Source organism: Artemia franciscana, chromosome 20 (assembly GCF_032884065.1).
Source record: "Artemia franciscana chromosome 20, ASM3288406v1, whole genome shotgun sequence".
NCBI lineage: Eukaryota > Metazoa > Arthropoda > Branchiopoda > Anostraca > Artemiidae > Artemia > Artemia franciscana.
In genome coordinates this window covers 5,440,315-5,464,166 of record NC_088882.1, presented here as the reverse complement: position 1 = coordinate 5,464,166, position 23,852 = coordinate 5,440,315, and the positions used below count along the sequence as shown (strand labels likewise).

At 35.2% G+C, this 23,852-nt stretch overlaps 2 protein-coding genes across 3 annotated transcripts in view; one reads left to right on the top strand and one right to left on the bottom strand.

Moving 5' to 3' along the window:
- The window catches only part of LOC136040359 (PIH1 domain-containing protein 1-like), a 491,267-nt gene that overhangs the window by 343,222 nt on the left and 124,193 nt on the right, over positions 1–23,852 (top strand). The gene's annotated exons all lie outside the window — the stretch shown is intronic.
- LOC136040355 (eukaryotic elongation factor 2 kinase-like) overlaps positions 1–23,852 on the bottom strand; it is a 53,255-nt gene that overhangs the window by 14,021 nt on the left and 15,382 nt on the right. Inside the window, exons 1-2 of one of the 2 annotated variants that reach the window (XM_065724601.1) lie at positions 5,940–6,272; positions 243–424 (exon numbers count right to left, since the gene is read on the bottom strand). The exons of the other annotated variant lie outside the window; for it this stretch is intronic. Of the exons in view, the coding sequence (XP_065580673.1) occupies positions 243–424; positions 5,940–6,025 (268 nt within the window). The 5' untranslated portion in view covers positions 6,026–6,272. Of the gene's footprint in view, positions 1–242; positions 425–5,939; positions 6,273–23,852 lie in introns of those variants that run through there. 2 annotated transcript variants of the gene reach the window in all.

Here is a 23,852-nt window from a genome sequence, read left to right as displayed (position 1 = left end):
AAGGAGGAAGATGGGAAAGGGTCAGAAACTTACTCTTCTATAAAAATTACTCCTCCCCAACAAAAATACTCGAAAAACGAGTGTAAAGCTGCAGTAAATCCTGACAGAAGATGATAAACTTACCCCAGCCCTCTTAAAGAAGGTTGGTTGCATTTTTATATTCTATTCGATTCTAGATATTCCAGATTATAATATACATTCTAGTTTAACAATAGACATTCTAGTTAAAAAGACCAACATACCTGCTTTTGCGTAATTGATCTCCAGACCAAATCCCCCATCTCTATACATTTCAGCTTGACGGGCAATGAGCTGATATTGGGGGTCGTCCATGGTTCCATCAAAATGTCCGTCATCATCCATTTCAGTCAGTGCAGCAACAGCTTTCGAGTACAAACGAACGGCTTCTGTCCACGACCGCACTCTGAAGATAAAATTTCACGTTTAGCAGGAACTTTCACGATAATGCGGTAAAATATAAAACGATAAAAATATATAATATCTTATCCCTTAATTATTACCCCCTTAATAAAAAAGCTGATAAAAAGAACTGATATTGGGGGCCGTCCATGGTTCCATCAAAATGTCCGTCATCATCCATTTCAGTCAGTGCAGCAACAGCTTTCGAGTACAAACGAACGGATTCTGTCCACGACCGCACTCTGAAGATAAAATTTCACGTTTAGCAGGAGCTTTCACGATAATGCAGTAAAAAAAAATGATAAAAATATATAATATCTTATCCATTAATTATTACCCCCTTAATAAAAAAGCTGATAAAAAGAGCTGATATTGGGGGCCGTCCATGGTTCCATCAAAATGTCCGTCATGATCCATTTCAGTCAGTGCAGCAACAGCTCTCGAGTACACACGAACGGCTCCTGTCCAAGACCCGCACTCTGCAGATAGAATTTCACGTTTAACAGGAACTTTCACGATAATTCGGTAAAAAAAAATGATAAAAACAAATTATTTCTTACCCCTTTACGAATAAGATGGTACCACAGGGTTCTATCCCTGGCCCCTGCCTTCCTTATAATGTATAACTGATTCTGATGCTGGTATTCATCTTGTTCTATTTGCTGACAATTTTTCTAAACATGTCCCAAACCTGCATTTTACAACAATGCAGTACAAATTGATAAATCGAAAACGGTCGATATGTAGAACACACTAAAAAAAACACTACCTTTCAAAAACGATTAAAACCCTAGCAAGGAATAAAAATACTTCAAATATTTCTTAGCCCTTAATTATTACCACGTTAAAAGTTAACTCCTTTAATGAAATAATTTCTTAGAACGCACTACTTTTCATTTAAAAAATTTCAGAGAAAAAAACGGTATAATTTAAATAAAACAGTGACAGAAAACAAAACAAAACAATCTTTAAATAATAAAAATTCGAATATTTTTGACTCCACATCCAGGAGCCTTATCAGCGAAAAAAAAAAAAAAGTTAAATTAAACTTAGCATATAAAGAAAAGGAAAAAAAATGCAAAAAACAAAAATCACATCTTAATAAGCTCCAAAATATCGCAATCACTATGAATAGTCTGAATAAGCACACAGAAATTACAAAAGATTGTCTCTGGTACACTAGACTGTCTCTTGTATAATTTCAGTTTGGCAATGAGATCCAGCAGAAATGAAATACTATATTTATTTGAAAGAATTTAATCAGGTCCCAGATCATCACCAATGGTTAAAATTACAAGGTTAAGATCGTTTGGACTATATGGGAAATCTATGGGTATATGTGGCAACAGATGAAAGAACTTCCGTATTATATATACAATTTTTTTTTGCTAACTTGGCTGCAGTCTGTACTCTTTCTAGCATTGACCTCATCCTGACTTTCGCTTACAAGATTGACACTTGTTTGTGGACTTTTATGTCACACGTGACTGTTTAAAATAATATGGGTATATGTGGCAACAGGTGAAAGAACTTCCGTATTATATACAATTTTTTTTGCTAACTTGGCTGCAGTCTGACTCTTTCTAGCATTGACCTCATCCTGACTTTCAAACAGTTCGTGGTAACGAACTGTAGTAAGGAGCGATCCGGCTCAATAGTAACCAAAACTCTAAAAAATTGGATTTTGATATCAATAGCTACATCAAAAGAATCGCATTTTAATGCTGATTTTAAATATATAAGTTTCATCAAGTTTAGTCTTACCCATTAAAAGTTACGAGCCTGAGAAAATTGGCCTTATTTAGGAAAATAGGGGGAAACACCCCCTAAAAGTCGTAGGATCTTAACGAAAATGACACCATCAGATTCAGCGTATCAGAGAACCCTACTGTAGAAGTTTCAAGCTCCTATCTACAAAAATGTGGAATTTTGCATTTTTTGCCAGAAGAAAAATCACGGGCGCGTGTTTATTTGTTTTTTTTTTTTTTTTTTTTTTTTTCCCCAGGGGTCATCGTATCGACCAAGTGGTCCTAGAATGTCGCAAGAGGGCTCATTGTAACGGAAATGAAAAGTTCTAGTGCCCTTTTTAAGTGACCAAAAAAATTGGAGGGCATCTAGGCCCCCTCCCACGCTCATTTTTTCCCAAAGTCAACGGATCAAAATTTTGAGATAGCCATTTTGTTCAGAATAGCCGAAAATCATAATAACTATGTATTTGGGGATGACTTACTCCCCCACAGTTCCTGGGGGAGGGGCTGCAAGTAACAAACTTCAACCAGCTTCAACCACTTCAACATATAATAATGGTTATTGGGAAGTGTACATACGTTTTCAGGGGGATTTTTTTGGTTTTGGGGGTAGGGTTGAGGGAGGGGGCTATGTGGGAGGATCTTTCCTTGGAGAAATATACCATGGGGGAAAAAATTCAATGAAAAGGGCGCAGGACGAATCTGGTCACGTTAGAAAAAAACGTCAAATTCAGAGCTTAATATACAATGCTGGGTGTTCGGAGCCTCTCTATTATGGAGCATAATTTGAAAATAACACAACTATACGAGCGATAAAACATACATACCACAACCATAACTCAACTAACGAAAGAACTGCTAAGAGATAACACAACTATAAAGCGAAAACAGGTGAAAACTAACGGGAAAATAAACGAACTAAGAGGTGGAAGGGGCCCAGAGAAAAAATATAATCCTTTTTCAATTTTGAGCCTAACTTCCGCAAAGGAGTAATAATGTCAGAAGCCCCGAAATACCGAATTATTTTCTTTTCAAACAGTTCGTGGTAAAGAACTGTAGTAAGGGGCGACCCGGCTCAATAGTAAACGGACCTCTAAAAACGGAATTTTGATGCTAAAAGATACATCAAAAGAATCGAATTTTCACGCTGATTCTAAATATATAAGTTTCAATTAATTTAGTCTTTGTCATCAAAAGTTACGAGCCTGAGAAAATTTGCCCTATTTTGGAAAAAAGGGGGAAACATCCCCTAAAAGTCATAGAATCTTAACGAAAATCACACTATCGCATTCGGCATATCAGAAAACTCTATAGCAAAAATTTCAAGCTCATATCTAAAAAAATGTGGAATTTCATATTTTTTGCCAGAAGACAAATCACGGGTGCGTGTTTATTTGTTTGTTTGTTGTTTTTTTTTTCTTTTCCCCAGGGGTCATCGTATCAACCAGGTGGTCTTAGAGTTTCGCAAGAGGGCTCATTCTTACGGAGATGAAAAGTTCTAGTGCCTAACTATGTCTTTGGGAATGACTTACTCCCCCACAATTCCTGGGGGAGGGGCTGCAAGTTACAAACTTTGACCAGTGTTTACATATAGTAATGGTTATTGGGAAGTGTACAGACGTTTTCATTGGGATTTTTTGGTTTGGGGGGTGGGGTTGATGGGAGAGGGCTTTGTGGGAGGATCTTTCCTTTGAGGAATATGTCATGGGGGAAGAAAAATCCAATGAAAAGGGCGCAGGATTTTCTAGCATTACTATAAAAAAAACAATGAAAAAATAAACATGAAAAGTTTTTTCAAATGAAAGTAAGGAATAGCATTGAAATTTAAAACGAACAGAGATTATTACGCATATGAGGGGTTCTAAAAATACTTTTGCATAAAGAGCGAGGTATTTAGGAGGAGATAAATTCCTCGCTCTTTATGTTAAAATATTTTTAGTAATTTCAACTATTTATTCTACGGCCTTTTTGATTCAGGGGTCATTCTTAAAGAATTGGGACAAAACTTACGATTTAGTGTAAAGAGCGAGGTATTAACGAGGGTACAAACCCCCTCGTACACATAATAAAAATATAAGAATATAAAAGTTTGTTATGTAAGTTAATTCTTAAGTTACGTATATTTTTTACTAATAAAAACGTTCGTTGAAAATTAAAAGTTCTAGTAGCCTTTTTAAGTAACCGAAAAATTGGAGGACAGCTAGGCCTCCTTCCCCACCCCTTATTTCTCAAAATCGTCTGATCAAAACTAAGAGGAAGCCATTTAGCCAAAAAAAAATAATATACTAATTTCATTTCAACAATTTATGTGCGGAGAGCCAAAATCAAACATGCATTAATTCAAAAACGTTCAGAAATTAAATAAAAAAAAAACTAGTTTTTTTAACTGAAAGTAAGGAGCGACATTAAAACTTAAAACGAACAGAAATTACTCCGTATATGAAATGGGTTGTCCCCTCCGCAGTCCCTCGCTCTTTACGCTAAAGTTTGACTCTTTGCCACAATTCTACTTTTTAAAACAATTAAAAACTTTAGCGTAACGAGCGTGGGACTGCGGAGGGGACAACTCATTTCATATACGGAGTAATTTCTGTTCGTTTTAAGTTTTAATGTCGCTCCTTACTTTCAGTTAAAAAAACCTGTTTTTTTTTTATTTAATCGCTTACAAGATTGACACTTGTTTGTGGACTTTTATGTCACACGTAACTGTTTAAAATAATATGGGTATATGTGTCAACAGGTGAAAGAACTTCCGTATTATATACAATTTTTTTTTTCTAACTTGGCTGCAGTCTGTTGACTCTTTCTAGCATTGACCTCATCCTGACTTTCGTTTAAAAGGTTGACACTTGTTTGTGGAATTTTGTGGCCTTTCGTGGCCGTATGGCCTTTCACCACAATTAGGACGGCACGTGACCGTTCAAAATAATATCAAACCGTTAAGCTTCAAAAGCAGGTCAAATTATTCCAAAAAGCTATTATGAAGCACATTGCTTTTTGGAATAATTTGACGCTTTTGCAATAATTTGCTTTTGAAGCTTGACGGTTTGATATTATTTTAAACGGTCACGTGCCGTCCTAATTGTGGTGAAAGGACATACGGCCACAAAAGGCCGCATTTTTATGGACTTTGTCAATATCAATCCGTCAAGCTTCAAAAGCAGGTCAAATCATTCCAAAAAGCAATGTGCTTCATAATAGTCCCCAAACAAGTGTCAGCCTTGTGAGCGGAAGTCAGAATGAGGTCAATCCTAGCATCTAAAACGATCTGGGTGCAAAATCTTCTGATCATGATGAACAACCTACCTTGAATGGTATGATTTTAAAAGCAAAAGGGAGCTATAATTCATTTTAAACAACATTATTACATGCCAGATAAGGGTGTAAAGAGGAAGGCTTTGAATAGATTTGAATGGACGAGGAGTGTGCGTGGCTGTTGGCCTCAGGTGGCTTGATGCTGCAGTGAGTTCTTAGTAGCAGTAGAAGTATCGCATGCAAGATTCCCCCTAGAAGTTTCTACGGAGACATTCAGACATTCGAGTTTTCAAGATACATCTCAGGAACTAATTCGATATCACGTCATAGTACGTGGCCAAACCACCAGAGCGTTTGCATTTGATGACACTTGATATGGTAGGCCGGTTTCCCCACCAATATCAACCACAAATAAACCCGACCAATACAACCTGGTTCAAAGGTCAAGGTCTAAAAAATTTCCCCCTGAAGAATCACCAAAAAAGCTTAGCGAAGTGAAGAAGAAAAAAAAATCACCTGGTTCCAAGATTCAAGCCAGTGTCATATACTTTAGCCAAGAAAATCATCGCTGCTCGATCGCCGGCTTCTGCAGCATAAGTCATGTAATCCAAACCAATATCTTCATGTTCTAAAGAAAATGGTAGGTCAATATCTTCGAGAATATTATGCGGCAGTTGGAGGTATATACGGGCAGATGCTATTACAGCTTCTAATACACCACAATCAGCAGCACGACGAAGATGAAAGAGAGCAGCAGTTTTGTCATATTCATCACCGGGTGAGGAAAAGCGACTGAGTTCGTGGTAGCGTGCAAGGTCAAGGTGAATCTGAAATAGTAAAGATGATAATTAGATCTATTGTAAAGAACCATAGCCCATAGTAACCTTAGTTTTAAAACACTTTTCGAAAAAAAAACTGTCAAGTGAGAAACATTACCATTTAAAGCTGATTCAAGAATAGTAACTATGATTTTGGTAAAGCTTTTAATGGTAAAAGTTTATTGACAAAAAGGGAATTTTGAAAGATCGCCAGAAAACGCTAAAAAAATAACGTTATATCCAATTAAAAACTGCAAAATCGGAATCGCCATTAACAAAAACCCCATACAGGGAAGGTACTACCCCACCCGATTTCTCACCTTGAACAATAAGGCTGACAGTTGAACAACAAGACCTTGAACAACAAGGCAGACAAGGTGTCATCTTTCTTTTCTTTCCTTTTTTTTTACTGTTTACAGCGTCAAGGCTGACGCTGTTGTACTCACGAGAAAAAAAAAATTGTTAATCTAGATGATGTCAAGGATCACAAATTAAGCCTTGGAAATGCGTAAAAAATAAATCTATATATATATATATAAATAAGTTGTCTGTGTGTCTGTCGAGTGACGTCATGTTTGTGTGTCGACTGACGAAATTACAGACCGGGACATCTGTTTACAGCGTCAAGGCTGACGCTGTTGAACTCACGAGAAAAAAAAAATTAATCTAGATGATGTCAAGGATCACAAATTAAGCCTTGGAAATGCGTAAAAAATAAATCTATATATATAAAAATAAGTTGTCTGTGTGTCTGTCAAGTGACGTCATGTTTGTGTGTCGACTGACGTCATGTTTGTCGACTGACGAAATTACAGACCGGGACATCGGGACACAAATGACGACTGGGACACCGGAACATCTATACATATAAAAATAAGTTGTCTGTGTGTGTGTTGAGTGACGTCATGTTTGTGTGTCGACTGACGTCATGTTTGTCGACTGACGAAATTAAAGACCGGGACATCGGGACACAAATGACGACCGGGACACCGGGACATAGGGAATATAAATGACGACCGGGACACTCAAAGAGAAAGCGACCGGGACACAAGAAATGTTCGATTAGCAATCACAATCAACAAAGCACCGGGACACAAATGAAGAGCGGGAGACAGGGAATATAAATGACGACCAGGACACTCAAAGAGAAATTACAGACCGGGACACCGGGACACAAATGACGACCGGGACACCGGGACACAGGGAATATAAATGACGACCGCGACACTCAAAGAGAAATTACAGACTAGGACACCGGGACACAGGGAAACAACTACAACGGGGACGCCGGGGGGCACAGGGGGATATATAAATGACGACGGGGACACAGGGAATGTTCGATTAGCAATCACCATCAACAAAGCTCAAGGGCAATCATTAGAATAATGAGGTATAGATCTGAATACAGATTGTTTTTCCCATGGACAACTAATATGGCACGTAATGACTTACGCGCGCTGGGGGGGCGCGAAGCACCCCCGCCAACTAGGTGTTGGGGTGGCGCGAAGCGCCATCCCAACAGCTAGTAGGGAATATAAATGACGACCGGGACACTCAAAGAGAAAGCGACCGGGACACAAGCACCGGGACACAAATGACGACCGGGACACAAGGAATATAAATGACGACCAGGACACTCAAAGAGAAATTACAGACCGGGACACGGGAACACAAATGACGACCGGGACAAAAATGACGACCGGGACACAGGGAATATAAATGACGACCACGGCACTCAAAGAGAAATTACAGACTGGGATACCAGGACACAGGGAAACAATAACAACGGGGACACCGGGGGGCACAGGGGGATATATAAATGACGACGGGGACACACGGAATGTTCGATTAGCAATCACCATCAACAAAGCTCAAGGGCAATCATTATAATACATTATATAATTAGGTATAGATCTGAATACAGATTGTTTTTCCCATGGACAATTATATGTTGCATGTTCAAGAGTCGGTAAACCTGACAATTTATTTATATGCACAGACAATGGGACAGCCAAGAATGTTGTATATTCGCAAGTTTTACGTAGTTAAAAATATATATGTATATCTATCTATATTCACAGGTGGGACACAGGGACACAACTACAATGGCACGTAACGACTTACGCGACGGGGGGGGGGGGCTTCGGGGGGGGGGCGCGAAGCACCACCCCAACAGCTAGTAAAAAATAAATTACACAAAAGTGAAAAAACACAACAATTAAGCCATTTGGATTAAGTCTAAATTTTCTTAGTGAGGGCATGTGAGAGCGTGAATTATCTCAAATCGTTTTATTCCGTAAGATATAAGGTAAGATGGGACCTAATTCACCATTCAAATACTGGAATGAAGCTGGGAACTTGTTACATAACATGGCGTAAGTTACTCTTCTAGCCAACCAATTCCTGGCTTAAAAAACAAAAAAATAACAGAACTGTCATAGAAAATTCATAGGAAACACAAAACCAACGTACGCAACTTTAGGCTGCGTTAATTAGAAAAGAACAAACCACATCGAATGGAGTCACTCAAGTATGACATCTTACCCACAAAAGTAGCATTTTAACAGATGCGTATGTCACATCATCTCTTTTGAGAAATTTGTTTTTACTTTTGACATTATCCTTTTTACTTACAAAAAGCGTGTAGATATAGAAACTATCTTTCGAATGAGCCCTTAAAGATTTCTCTATGATGTTTCAGCGCCCCACTAGTGGCAAAAAAAAAACAAGAAGAAAAGGAGACATCAATGCATTCCATGCAAAAACGATTCTCCTTGTTCCTCAAGATGGGGGACTATAATTCTTCCATCAGGGATTTTAAGCTATTGTCATTCCAACGGTAGTTTCGTTTTGATTCGACACCATTTCAAGGGAATTCAGACTATTTTCGGAATTTCTACAAATTTGTTTTCGCAATGAACTTTTACAATTAGTATACATCGAAATAATGGGTAGTATTTCGGAATCAGCTTAAAATGGCGATTCTTCCTCACTAAACAGTTTTTTTTTCAAAGCGCTGATATTCTTTGTTGCTCAAGAAACGACTGTAGAACTACTGTATAGAATGTTAGCTAAGGTGATTCAAATGATAGTTTTCATTTGGATCCAACACACTTTTCGAGGGATTTCAGGTTATTTTTCGAATATCCCATAAATAAGGTGATTCAAATGGTAAGTTCAAAAATAAGGTGATTCAAATGGTAGTTTTCATTTGAGTCCAACACCCTTTTCGAGGGATTTCAGGTTATTTTTCGAATATCCCATAAATAAGGTGATTCAAATGGTAAGTTCAAAAATAAGGTGATTCAAATGGTAGTTTTCATTTGAGTCCAACACCCTTTTCGAGGGATTTCAGGTTATTTTTCAAAAATCCCATAAATTTGATATCGCAATAAACTTTTACCAATAAGACTAACCAAAATAATAGTTACCATTTCTGAATAAGCGTCAACGTGAGATTCTTACTCACTTGACATTTTTTTTCTTCCTGTTGTTGCTATATGTTGTTACTGTTGTCATTAAAATTTTCAGTTACTATAAGCTAACACTCGTTTTTCGCATTCTAGGAAGCATTTCATATCAGAAAGAAATATCGACAACATAAAAACCTGCTATTATAAGTAGGCTAAATTTATTTTCTATCTGCTAAAGGATCATAAGAGTAGCGTCGTCGCAAAAAGTTTGCCCATGCAAACAATATTCGAGAATTAGTGTATATTGAACAGATAAATCAAACCCAGTGAAAAGACATTTTCCACTAAATTTTGTTTGAATGATTTTCGATACTTCTATGCTTGCTGATTTTAGCTTTCTATTTTATTTATTTTCCATGCTACATAAAAATTTTTTATGGATGGTGGACTATTAAATGACTTTCGTGCATATATATATATATATATATATATATATATATATATATATATATATATATATATATATTATATATATATATATATATATATATATATATTATATATATATATACGGATGATCAGGAGATAATATAGACCTGTAAAATTAGGAGAATACAATTTTTTCTGAATTATTTACTATTTCAGATTTAGATTATTATTTCAGATTATTAGTTCAGATTGCATCTGACACTGCAACCAGAATTTCTGGAATCTCTTGTTTCTTTCAATTTTATTTTTACTTTAACATGATCCACTAAAGATCTTTAGGTAGGCAATATGCATCACTTTTGGAGGTAAGGCTAAGTTACAGCGAGAGGAAGAAGGCAAACACACGAACCATTTTAGGCAGAAAAACAATCCTTACTTTTGCCCCAATTTAGATTTGATAAGGGAAGGAATACAGTATTGGACCTTACAGTCCCTACCAACAGTGCTGATCTCCGTTTTCTGGCCCTCAACCAGGAAGTGCAATAAGGGGTAGGGGGCCAGCCATACTGTGCTTTAACAAACCCTTCCTGCTCACCTTCCCCTGATACCCAGATGTCAATTTAGAAATGGGTCGACTCTAGTTAAGCTTACATTTGAGCTCTGACCCCTGTTTCAAACCAGTGACACCAAGACTCGAACCCCTGTCCTCGAGTACAAACAATTTCAAGTCTAGCATGCTAACCGCTCGGATAAGATGGCATCATAACAAAAGGGAAGATAAAAATCTTATTTTAGAAAAGACCTATCTTGTGATAGGTCTTTTTCTAAAATCTCGCCGAATTCAAGACGCGCCGAATACGAACTTTAGAGTAAAAAAAACCCTTTAGATTCAGAGAAATAATTTTTTTATAAATTCTGAAGCTGTGTTAGTCCTAAGACTAGGACTGAGCCATATACCTGTTTTCCTTGCACGTATTGAACATTAAGTATCGTTGCTTGTGGGTTTGATTTTTTTGTTGTTGATTTTGCCATGGCCCTTTTTGACATATGTATCAATGAATTGTTGTTACTATGTTATAATTATAACTTTTATATTGATCATTGAAGCATGAAAACGGAAACCGAAAACTGAAACAGCATAAACCCGGAACAAAAAACTTAAGTAGAAAGTAAGACATTTTTCTAATTTACTGATGAACAAAACAAGTAAAATATTTCCAAAATACATACTAAAGAAACCTACCATCCATCATTCTTAACCAGTAATCTACACGCAATAAGTTGGATCTGGTCAAATTTAATGGAGTGAGAAGGGTTTTAAAACTATAATGGGCCAACGCAGAAAAACTATTTTCCTCCTTAAACTTTGTCTTGTGGTGTTTTGTGGTGTCTTGAGGTATGGTGTTTTTTTCCTTCGAGAAGGACTATCTCCTCCTTCTTGAAAAAAGGCAAGGATAATCTTACTTCAGATCCACCAGGGGTATATAAGATTCCTTGCAGCTGAGACGATACGTATATAGGTCGTACCTTGAGACCTCTACATCCCCCATTAAAAGAACATGCTGATTCCATTGATTCCTGCCTTAAAAAGACAAAACTTAAGGAGGAAGATTTTTTTTATTACCCTATTACCCATAGACTGAAGATTCCCAAAAAAAACCCACCCCCTCCTTTAGGTCTAATCTTTTCAACATCCACAAGGATATCAGCCATCAAAGTATTTATCAAAATTAGGGTCAGGTCACAATAATTCTAAGTTCGGCTCATTATTAGCATTTTTTAGTGATTTTAGTTTTATTTATTTAGTGATCTTATTTTCAAGCAAAAAATTTTAATTTGCACCTGATGATGACAGGCAAAGGTCCTGTCGAAATTTACGTTCGAAGAAAATCAATCACCTGACAAAAATGACACACAGCTAGATCTACGGTTAGTCGAGCAGCGAGAATCACGATGAATCCCAGGCCAATACAAATCCTATGAAATGTATGATTCTGAGAAGGATAAACAGTGAGGAGGAATTAAATTTACACTAGAATTTCTTAATTCAGATCATATTACCGATTTACCACCGCATGGATTAAAACTGTAGAATATCATGATAATTATACTAAAACATAGTTAGAGAACCATATATATGCAACTCAGCTACATGATGATGACCAGGCGTTTTACTTAAACTCTAGTTTTAAAGGTTAACTATAATCAAAGGAAAATCTAAATTGACCATATTGCTCAAGAGTATTTCAAAAATTTATAAGAGCATAATTTTACTTATGTTTGGATGACTTTAGTATGGAAGTAAGTTTTCTCTTAAGTCTTCAAACACATTTTGAGAAACTAATAAAGATTTAAGTGACAACAGAGGCGTTTGATAAGTTACTTCGCTTATATTTTCATTTTTTGTTAAAAAATGTTCATAAAAATAACCATACATAGCGCAATAATAAAAAATGTTATAATGGGAAAAGAAAGGGCTTACATAAAAATATATAAGGATCCGTTACTCAACATAGGAAAAGATAGTGTCTATAGTCAACCAAGGTACTGTTATTCGACAGAGGAAACTAGCCTTGTTGATGGTGTGTTGTTTTGGGAATTTCCAAAAATTTTTGAAGTAAGCGAAACTACTAAGTTTGATTTCAGGCTGAAGCGGACAAGAGCATACAAATGGAAAAATGATGAAATTGGCCATTCTGAATTTCGCTTAAGCGATCAGAAATTCAGTATGGAAGAATCTCATCGCCTCCCATTAAAAGGTGTTACCAGATTACCCTATGACCCAATTGAGGGAAAGTATATAGTAGAAGTCGGAACACTAAACATTAAGGTAGAATTACTTGAGCCGGTACAAAGGAATTGTATTAAAAAGTTCTACGTGGATCTAGAAAATGACCGGAATCGACCAGATTCGAATCGAATCAATCGAGAAGCGGGTGAGGAACGTTCCACAGATGAAAATGATTTCGATGAGGGATTAGTACAACCATTTGAATCTAATAAGAATATGATTACAGAATTACACGTCGATCTAGAAAATGACCGGAATCGAAAGCAGGCGACGAACGTTCCACAGATGAAAATGATTACGATGAGGGATTAGAGCAACCATTTGAATCTAATAAGAATATGATTACAGAATTACACGTGGATCTAGAAAATGACCGGAATCGAACAGAATCAAATCGAATCAATCGCGAATTGGAAGCAGGTGACACATATTCCACAGATGAAAATGTGATTTGTATTATAAAGTTCCGAATCAATCGAGAATCGGAAGCAGGTGATGAACGTTCCACAGATGAAAATGATTTCGATGAGGGATTAGAACAACCATTTGAATCTAATAAGAATATGATTACAGAATTACACGTGGATCTAAAAAATGACCGGAATCGACCAGAATCGAATCAATCGAGAATCGGAAGCAGGTGACGAACGTTCCACAGATGAAGATGATTTCGATAATGGATTAGTACAACCATTTGAATCTAATAAGAATATGATTACACAATTACACGTGGATCTAGAAAATGACCGGAATCGACCAGAATCGAATCGAATCAATCGCGAATCGGAAGCAGGTGACAAATGTTCCACAGATGAAAATGATTTCAATGAGGGATTAGAACAACCTGCGTACTGATGGCAGATTTTTCGCTATATCTCCCGTATAGCGAAAAGAAGTCAACAAATCGAAGAGACTTTCAGGAAAAAAATTGGTTAAAATTAAAAAAAGAACTCGATGACGTAGGGTGGAATTCAGTAATTGATGAAATGGATCCAAAACAATCCTTAGATAACTTTTATAATAAACTGACTGAAAAGCTTGATAAATTTTGCCCATATAGAAATCTGAAAGGACATAGGCATACACCAAGAAAACCATGGGTAAATGCATCGCTTTTGAGGTCAATTAATGAACAAAATTGTTTATATAAAATTAAAATAAAACCCACTCATATAAATAGATTGTCAGGTTTACCGACTCTTGAACATGCAACATATAATTCTCAATGGGCAAAACAATCCGTATTCAGATTTATACCTCAAGATTCTAATGATTGCCCTTGAGCTTTGTTGATGGTGATTGCTAACCGAACATTCCCTATGTCCCCGTCGTCATTTATATAAAATTATATAAAAATCAAATTATATAAAATAATTTATATAAAAAAAGTTTTTTAGCTTTTTTATGATTTTTTAGTTTATTTTCTTTTTAGTTTTTTTTTGTAGTTTTTACCTTTTTTAGTTTTTTTCCTTCTTTTGTATTCAGATTCGAACCTGGAACCTCTCGAACCTAGAACCTGGAACATACCGCGTTACCAACTCAGCTACATCGGCTTGAATACTTTTGTTTTTCAATTGGTATATGATGAATTTTATAATTCAGACGTCATATGCGGACAGACAGACAGACAGACATAACCCACAAACAACTTATTTTTATATATATACTAGATGTTGGGGTGGCGCTTCGCGCCCCCCCAAGCCCCCCGAGCGCGAAAGTCGTTACGCGCCATATTAGTTAAACGTCATTGTAGCTGTGTCCCTGTGTCCCACCTGTGAATAGAGATGGATATAAATATATATTTTTAACTACGTAAAACATGCGAATATACAACATTCTTCGCTGTCCCATTGTCTGTGCATATAAATAGCATTTATATTCCCTGTGTCCCGGTCGTCATTTGTGTCCTGGTGTCCCAGTTTGTATTTTCTCTTTGAGTGTCCCGGTCGTCATTTATATTCCCTGTGTCCCAGTGTCCCGGTCGTCATTGTCTGTAATTTGTCTGTGTCCCGGTGTCCCGGTCTGTAATTTCTATTCAAACAATCCCTGTGTCTCAGTCGTCAATTATATACCCCGCCTGTGCCCCCGGCGTCCCCGTTGTAGTTGTGTCCCTGCGTCCCGGTCGTCATTTATATTCCCGGTCGTGATTTGTGTCCGGGTGTCCCAGTCTGTAATTTTTCTTTGAGGTTCCTGGTCGTCATTTATATTCCCTCTGTGTCGGTCGTCATTTGTGTCCCGGTCTGTAATTTATCTTTGAGTGTTTTTTCTTTTTTGTTTTTTTTAGTTTTTTACATTTTTTCAGTTTTTTTTCTTCTTTATTTTTCAGCGTCACTATGAAGTACATATCGCCGAACCTTTGTTTTTTAACTTAAATCTGGTAGGTATTGATGACCTTAGTCAAAATCCCAAACCCAATCATCATCGCTATCGTTTTCAGTTTTGATATGTTTTGACTCTCGCTTTCCAGGTGGATTTTCATCTAACTGCGCGGTTTTGCGTTCTTTAGCCACAAGCCTGTTTTCTTGCTGTTCTTGTGATTCCTCGGCACGCTTTTTTTTCTTACTTTCTCTATCAGCAGCAAGTTTTTTGGCATGGACTCTTTGAGCAGCTTCCTCGGCTGTTGCCATTGTAGGTTCTTCAGTCATTTTACAATTAAACATTTTTCCGTGAACGCATGTCTTAAATACCATTAATGACGTCACCGTCATAGCAAAAATGACGACAACTAACTTCATGACGTCAGTCAACACAGAAACATGACGTCACCTGACAGACAGACACACAGACAGACAACTTATTTTTATACATATAGATATAGATATGTTTTTAACGACGTAAAACTTGTGAATATACAACATTCTTCGCTGCCCCATTGTCTGTGCATATAAATAGATTGTCAGGTTTACCGACTCTTGAACATGCAACATATAATTGTCCATGGGAAAAACAATCCATATTCAGATCTATACCTCATGATTCTAATGATTGCCCTTGAGCTTTGTTGATGGTGATTGCTAATCGAACATTGCCTGTGTCCCTGTCGTCATTTATATATCCCCCCTGTGCCCCCGGCGTCACCGTTGTAGTTGTGTCCCTGCGTCCCGGTCGTCATTTATATTCCCTGTGTCCCGGTCGTCATCCCGGTGTCTCGGTCGTCATTTGTGCCCCGATGTCCCGGTCTGTATATACATTGGTTTTTGAATTGGTATATGATGAAATAAATGTTTTATTTTTTCCCTTTTTTTCATTTTAGTTTTTTTTATTGGTTTTTACCTTTTTTAGGTTTTTTAGTTTTTTTCTTTTTAGTTTTTTTTGAAGTTTTTATCTTTTTAGTTTTTTTATTTTTATTTTTATTTTTTTAATTTTCTTTTTCTCCTTTATTTTTCAGTTTTTTTTATCAGTTTTTAGTTTATTTTATGGTTTTTTCCTTTTTTTAGTTTTTTTTTTAGTTTTTTACCTTTTTTTAGTTTTTTTTTAGTTTTTAAGCTTTTTTAAATTTTTTCTTTTTTTTTCTTTTTAGTTTTTTTTGTAGTTTTTACCTTCTTTAGATTTTTCTTCTTTTATATTAATACTAAAGCCAAGGTTCGAACCTGGAACCTCTTGAACCTAGAACCTGGAACATAACGCCTTATCAACTCAGCTACATCGGCTTGAATACAATTGAATTGGTATATGATGAAATAATTCAGACGTCATATTATATGATGAAAAATTTTTTTAGTTTTTTTTTTCTTTTTTTCTTTTTAGTTTTTTTTATTGGTTTTTACCTTTTTTTTAGCTTTTTTAGTTTTTTTCGTTTTTTCTTTTTAGTTTTTTTTGTAGTTTTTATCTTTTTTAGTTTTTTTTATTTTTATTTATATTTTTTAGTTTTCTTTTTATCTTTTATTTTTCAGTTTTTTCCTTTTTTTAGTTTTTTTCTTTTTTAGTTCTTAGTTTTTTTTTTAGTTTTTTACCTTTATTTAGTTTTTTAGCTTTTTTAGTTTTTTTTTATTAGTTTTTAGTTTTTTTTTAGTTTTTGCCTTTTTTTAGTTTTTTCAGTTTTTTTTTAGTTTTTAGTTTTTTACCTTTTTTTAGTTTTTTAGCTTTTTTAGTTTTTTTTTTCTTTTTAGTTTTTTTTGTAGTTTTTACTTTTTTTAGTTTTTTTCTTCTTTTGTATAAGTGTGAAATAATTCAGACGTCATATGCGGACAAACACGACGTCACTCGACAGACAGACATAACCCACAAACAACTTATTTTTATATATATAGATCTTCTATATATATAAAAATAAGTTGTCTGTCTGTGGATCTGTGGATCAGGTGACGTCATGTTTCTGTGTCGGCTGACGTCATGAAATTAGTTGTCGTCAGTTTTGCTTTGACGGTGACGTCATTCCAGATATTTAAGACATATGTTCACGTAGAAATCTATTAATGTTTAAGTTTACAATGACTGATGAACTTACCATGGCAAAAGCCGATGAAGATGTTCAAAGAGTCTATGCCAAAAAACTTGCTGCTGATAGAGAAAGTCAGAAAAGAAAGCGTGCCGAGGAATCAAAAGAACAGCAAGGAAACAGGCTTGAGGCTAAAGAACGCAAAACCGCGCAGTTAGATGAAGATCCACCTGGACAGCGAGAGTCAAAACATATTAAAACTGAAAATGACAGCGATGATGATTGGGTTTGGGATTTTGACTTGGATAAGGTCATCAATGCCTACCAGATTTTAGTTAAAAAAACAAAGGTTCGGCGATATGTATTTCATAGTGAAGCTGAAAAATAAAGAAGAAAAAGAAAACTGAAAAAAGAAAAAATGTAAAAAACTAAAAAATACTAAAAAGAAAAACACTCAAAGAGAAATTACAGACCGAGACACAAATGACGACCGGGACAGAGGGAATATAAATAACGACCGGGACACTCAAAGAGAAATTACAGACTGGGATACCGGGACACAAATGACGACCGGGACACAAATGACGACCGGGACACAAATGACGACCGGGACACAGGGAATATAAATGAAGACCAGGACACAGGTATTTAAAAATATCGCTCAAAGACAAATTTTTAATTGTAAGAAGACCGTTGAAAGATAAATTTCTAATTGTAAAATGACTGAAGAACCTACAATGCCAACGGTACCACCATCGAAGTAGATAACCAGTGGGTTGTTCCATATTCCCCATTATTATCAAAAACATTTAATGCACACATAAACGTTGAATACTGTAACTCCGTAAAGGCAATCAAATACATATGTAAATACGTCAACAAAGGCAGTAACATGGCAGTTTTTGGCTTGCAGCCCAAAATCAAAGATTTCGACGAAATCGTACAATATCAGGCTGGAAGATACATAAGCAGTAATGAAGCTGTTTGGCGAATTCTTTCATTTCCGATACATGAACGTAGTCCAGCTGTTGTTCACTTAGCGGTACATTTACAGAATGGTCAACGTGTTTATTTCTCGGAAACCAACGTGCAACAAAGAGCCCTGAATCCACCGGATACAAAATTAACAGCTTTTTTTTCGCTTTGCAAAAATGATTCTTTTGCAAAAAAACTGCTGTATACTGAAGTGCTTTCGTATTATACGTGGAATACTAAAAATAAAGTATTTGAACGTCGAAAACAGGGTTAGTCAGTCGACGGCCAACCTACCATCTTCAAAGATACCACGATAGGAAGACTCTATACCGGTCACCCCAATCAACATGAATGCTTCTTTCTACGCCTGTTTTTGGTGAATGTACCCGGTCCGACATCCTTTGAGTATTTGAGAACTGTAAACGGTACTATACATGACACTTACCGTAGTGCATGCCAAGCTCTGAATTTATTGGAGAATGACCAACACTGGGATAACTGCATCAATGACGCGTGTGAAACGTCAACCCCAAGTGAAATTCGTGCATTGTTTGGCATCATTTTAACAACTTGCTCTCCATCAGCTCCTACAGAGTTATGGGGAAAATATAAGTCAAAAATGTCCGTAGATATACTCCATCGAAAACAGTTAGAGACGTCAGATATGACTTTTGATTTTACATAAGAAATTTATAACTACACTTTAGTTATTATAGAAGATTTGTGCGTACGTATGGCAAACAAACCTCTTCAGGATTTGGGAATGCCTTCATCTAACCGTATCGCTGCTGTTTCGACATATGTAGAATTGGATCGTGAACAAAGTTACAGTACGAGTGATCTATTGTCGTATGTACAAAATAACATTTCCAAGTTAACGTCGGAACAAAAAGACATTTATGATACGATACTCAATTTCAGGACGTATACAACTACCTGCTGATTTCTGTAATTTAGTCACGTCCAAAAATGAATTGATTGAAAAAGTATTTCCGAATATTCTAAAAAATTATAAAAATAATAAATGGCTAAGTGAAAGAGCGATTCTCGCACCCAAAAATATAGACGTCCACGAAATCAACAATATTGTTTTGACCAAGATTCGAGACCAGGCAGTCCTTTACAAGTCAATCGACACAGTTTTGGAACCAAATGAAGCGGTTAAGTATGCATGTTTGTTTGTTTGTAAAAAGAGCGTTTGCATATGACGTCATTATTAGTACATACGGCTTTGTATATGCACAGACAATGGGAAAGCCAAGAATGTTGTATATTCGCAATTTTTACGTAGTTTAACTCCTGCAGACGAAATGAATGCTTGCCTGAAAAATTCTAATTTATGGGCACACGTAAAAATATTAAAAATTAACTACAAATATGCGTGTCCGATTGCAAAACGATGACTCTGGTCAAACATTTTCAGATCAATTGCTGGCAATTGGAGACGGAAAGCTCCCAGTAGTGGGAAAGCCAAAATGTTGTATATTCGCAATTTTCACGTAGTTTGAAACACATATATAAATCTATCTATATTCACAGGTGGGACACAGGGACACAACTACAATGGCGCGTAACTAATATGGCGCGTAACGACTTACGCGCGCGGGGGGGCTTGGGGGGGGGGGGGCGCGAAGCGCCCCACCAACTAGGTGTTGGGGTGGCACGAAGCGCCACCCCAACAGCTTGTATATATATATATATATATATATATATATATATATATAATATATATATATATATATATATAATATATATATATATATATATATATATATATATATATATATATATATATAATATATATATATATATATATATATACTAGCTGTGGGGGTACCCAACACCTAGTTAGTGGGGGCACTTCGCGCCCCCCCCCCAAGCCCCCCCGCGCGCGTAAGTCGTTACGCGCCATAATAGCTACGCGCCATTGTAGTTGTGTCCCTATGTCCCACCTGTGAATATAGATATATATATATATATATATATATATATATATATATATATATATATATATATATATATATATATATATATATATATATATATATATGGTTTTAACTACGTAAAACTTGCGAATATACAACATTCTTTGCTGTCCCATTGTCTTTGCATATAAATAGATTGTCAGGTTTACCGACTCTTGAACATGCAACATATAATGGTCCATGGGAAAACAATCTGTATTCAGATCTATACCTCATGATTCTAATGATTGCCCTTGAGCTTTGTTGATGGTGATTGCTAATCGACCATTCCCTGTCCCGGTGTCCCGGTCGTCATTTATATCCCCCTGTTTCCCCCGGTGTCCCCGTTGTAGTTGTGTCCCTGTGTCCCGGTCGTCATTTATATTCCCTGTGTCCCGGTCGTCATTTGTATCCCGGTGTCCCGGTCTGTATATACATTCGTTTTTTAGTTTTGTTTTTCTCCTTTATTTTTTTCCTTTTTTTTTCTTTTTTTGCTTATTTAGATTTTTAGATTTTTTAGTTTTTTTATTAGTTTTTAGTTTTTTTTCTTTTTAGTTTTTTTGTCCCGGTCGTCATTTATATCCCCTGTTTCCCCGGTGTCCCCGTTGTAGTTGTGTCCCTGTGTCCCGGTCGTCATTTATATTCCCTGTGTCCCGTCGTCATTTGTATCCCGGTGTACCGGTCTGTATATACATTTGTTTTTTAGTTTTGTTTTTCTCCTTTATTTTTTTCCTTTTTTTTTTCTTTTTTAGTTTATTTAGATTTTTAGATTTTTTAGTTTTTTTATTAGTTTTTAGTTTTTTTTTCTTTTTAGTTTTTTTGTAGTTTTTACCTTCTTTTTAGTTTTGTTAATTTTTTTTTTTACTTATGTCCTGGTCGTCATTTATACTCCCTGTGTCCCGGTGCTTTGTTGATTGCTAATCGAACATTCCTTTTGTCCTGGTCGCTTTCTCTTTGAGTGTCGTCATTTATTTTTTTCTTTTTAGTTCTTTTAGTTTTTACCTTTTTTAGTTTTTTTTAGTTTTTTAGATGAAAATTTTTTTAGTTTTTTCCTTTTTTTCTTTTTAGTTTTTTATGGTTTTTACCTTTATTTTAGCTTATTTTTCAGTTTTTTCCTTTTTTTTAGTTTTTTTTTTTTTTTTTTTTTTTTAGTTTTTTTTACCTTTTTTTAGTTTTTTTAGTTTTTTTAGTTTTTTAGCTTTTTTACTTTTTTTATTAGTTTTTAGTTTTTTTTTGTAGTTTTTGCCTTTTTTTAGTTTTTTCAGTTTTTTTTTTAGTTTTTTATTGGTTTTTACCTTTATTTTAGCTTATTTTTCAGTTTTTTCCTTTTTTTTTAGTTTTTTTTTAGTTTTAGTTTTTTTAGTTTTTTACCTTTTTTTAGTTTTTTAGTTTTTTTAGTTTTTTAGATGAAAATTTTTTTTAGTTTTTTCCTTTTTTTCTTTTTAGTTTTTTATTGGTTTTTACCTTTATTTTAGCTTATTTTTCAGTTTTTTCCTTTTTTTTAGTTTTTTTTTATTTTTTTTTTTTTAGTTTTTTTACCTTTTTTTAGTTTTTTTAGTTTTTTTAGTTTTTTAGCTTTTTTACTTTTTTTATTAGTTTTAGTTTTTTTTGTAGTTTTTGCCTTTTTTTAGTTTTTTCAGTTTTTTTTTAGTTTTTTATTGGTTTTTACCTTTATTTTAGCTTATTTTTCAGTTTTTTCCTTTTTTTTTAGTTTTTAGTTTTTTTAGTTTTTTACCTTTTTTAGTTTTTTTAGTTTTTTAGCTTTTTTATTTTTTTTATTAGTTTTTAGTTTTTTTGTAGTTTTTGCCTTTTTTTAGTTTTTTAGGTTTTTTATTAGTTTTTAGTTTTTTTGTAGTTTTTGCCTTTTTTAGTTTTTTTAGTTTTTTAGCTTTTTATTTTTTTATTAGTTTTTAGTTTTTTTTGTAGTTTTTGCCTTTTTTTAGTTTTTTCAGTTTTGACGTCACCTGATCCAGTTTTTTCAGGTGACGTCACCTGATCCATCCACAGACAGACAGACAACTTATTTTTATATATATAGGTTTTTTAGCTTTTTTAGTTTTTTTTATTAGTTTTAGTTTTTTTTTTAGTTTTTGCCTTTTTTTAGTTTTTTCAGTTTTTTTTTAGTTTTTAGTTTTTTACCTTTTTTTAGTTTTTTAGCTTTTTTAGTTTTTTTTTTCTTTTTAGTTTTTTTTGTAGTTTTTACTTTTTTTAGTTTTTTTCTTCTTTTGTATAAGTGTGAAATAATTCAGACGTCATATGCGGACAAACACGACGTCACTCGACAGACAGACATAACCCACAAACAACTTATTTTTATATATATAGATCTTCTATATATATAAAAATAAGTTGTCTGTCTGTGGATCTGTGGATCAGGTGACGTCATGTTTCTGTGTCGGCTGACGTCATGAAATTAGTTGTCGTCATTTTTGCTTTGACGGTGACGTCATTCAAGATATTTAAGACATATGTTCACGTAGAAATCTATTAATGTTTAAGTTTACAATGACTGATGAACTTACCATGGCAAAAGCCGATGAAGATGTTCAAAGAGTCTATGCCAAAAAACTTGCTGCTGATAGAGAAAGTCAGAAAAGAAAGCGTGCCGAGGAATCAAAAGAACAGCAAGGAAACAGGCTTGAGGCTAAAGAACGCAAAACCGCGCAGTTAGATGAAGATCCACCTGGACAGCGAGAGTCAAAACATATTAAAACTGAAAATGACAGCGATGATGATTGGGTTTGGGATTTTGACTTGGATAAGGTCATCAATGCCTACCAGATTTTAGTTAAAAAAACAAAGGTTCGGCGATATGTATTTCATAGTGAAGCTGAAAAATAAAGAAGAAAAAGAAAACTGAAAAAAGAAAAAATGTAAAAAACTAAAAAATACTAAAAAGAAAAACACTCAAAGAGAAATTACAGACCGAGACACAAATGACGACCGGGACAGAGGGAATATAAATAACGACCGGGACACTCAAAGAGAAATTACAGACTGGGATACCGGGACACAAATGACGACCGGGACACAAATGACGACCGGGACACAAATGACGACCGGGACACAGGGAATATAAATGAAGACCAGGACACAGGTATTTAAAATATCGCTCAAAGACAAATTTTTAATTGTAAGAAGGACCGTTGAAAGATAAATTTCTAATTGTAAAATGACTGAAGAACCTACAATGCCAACGGTACCACCATCGAAGTAGATAACCAGTGGGTTGTTCCATATTCCCCATTATTATCAAAAACATTTAATGCACACATAAACGTTGAATACTGTAACTCCGTAAAGGCAATCAAATACATATGTAAATACGTCAACAAAGGCAGTGACATGGCAGTTTTTGGCTTGCAGCCCAAAATCAAAGATTTCGACGAAATCGTACAATATCAGGCTGGAAGATACATAAGCAGTAATGAAGCTGTTTGGCGAATTCTTTCATTTCCGATACATGAACGTAGTCCAGCTGTTGTTCACTTAGCGGTACATTTACAGAATGGTCAACGTGTTTATTTCTCGGAAACCAACGTGCAACAAAGAGCCCTGAATCCACCGGATACAAAATTAACAGCTTTTTTTAACAGCTATATTAGCTGTTATATTAGCCCGGTCTGTATTAACAGCTATATATATATATATATTATATATA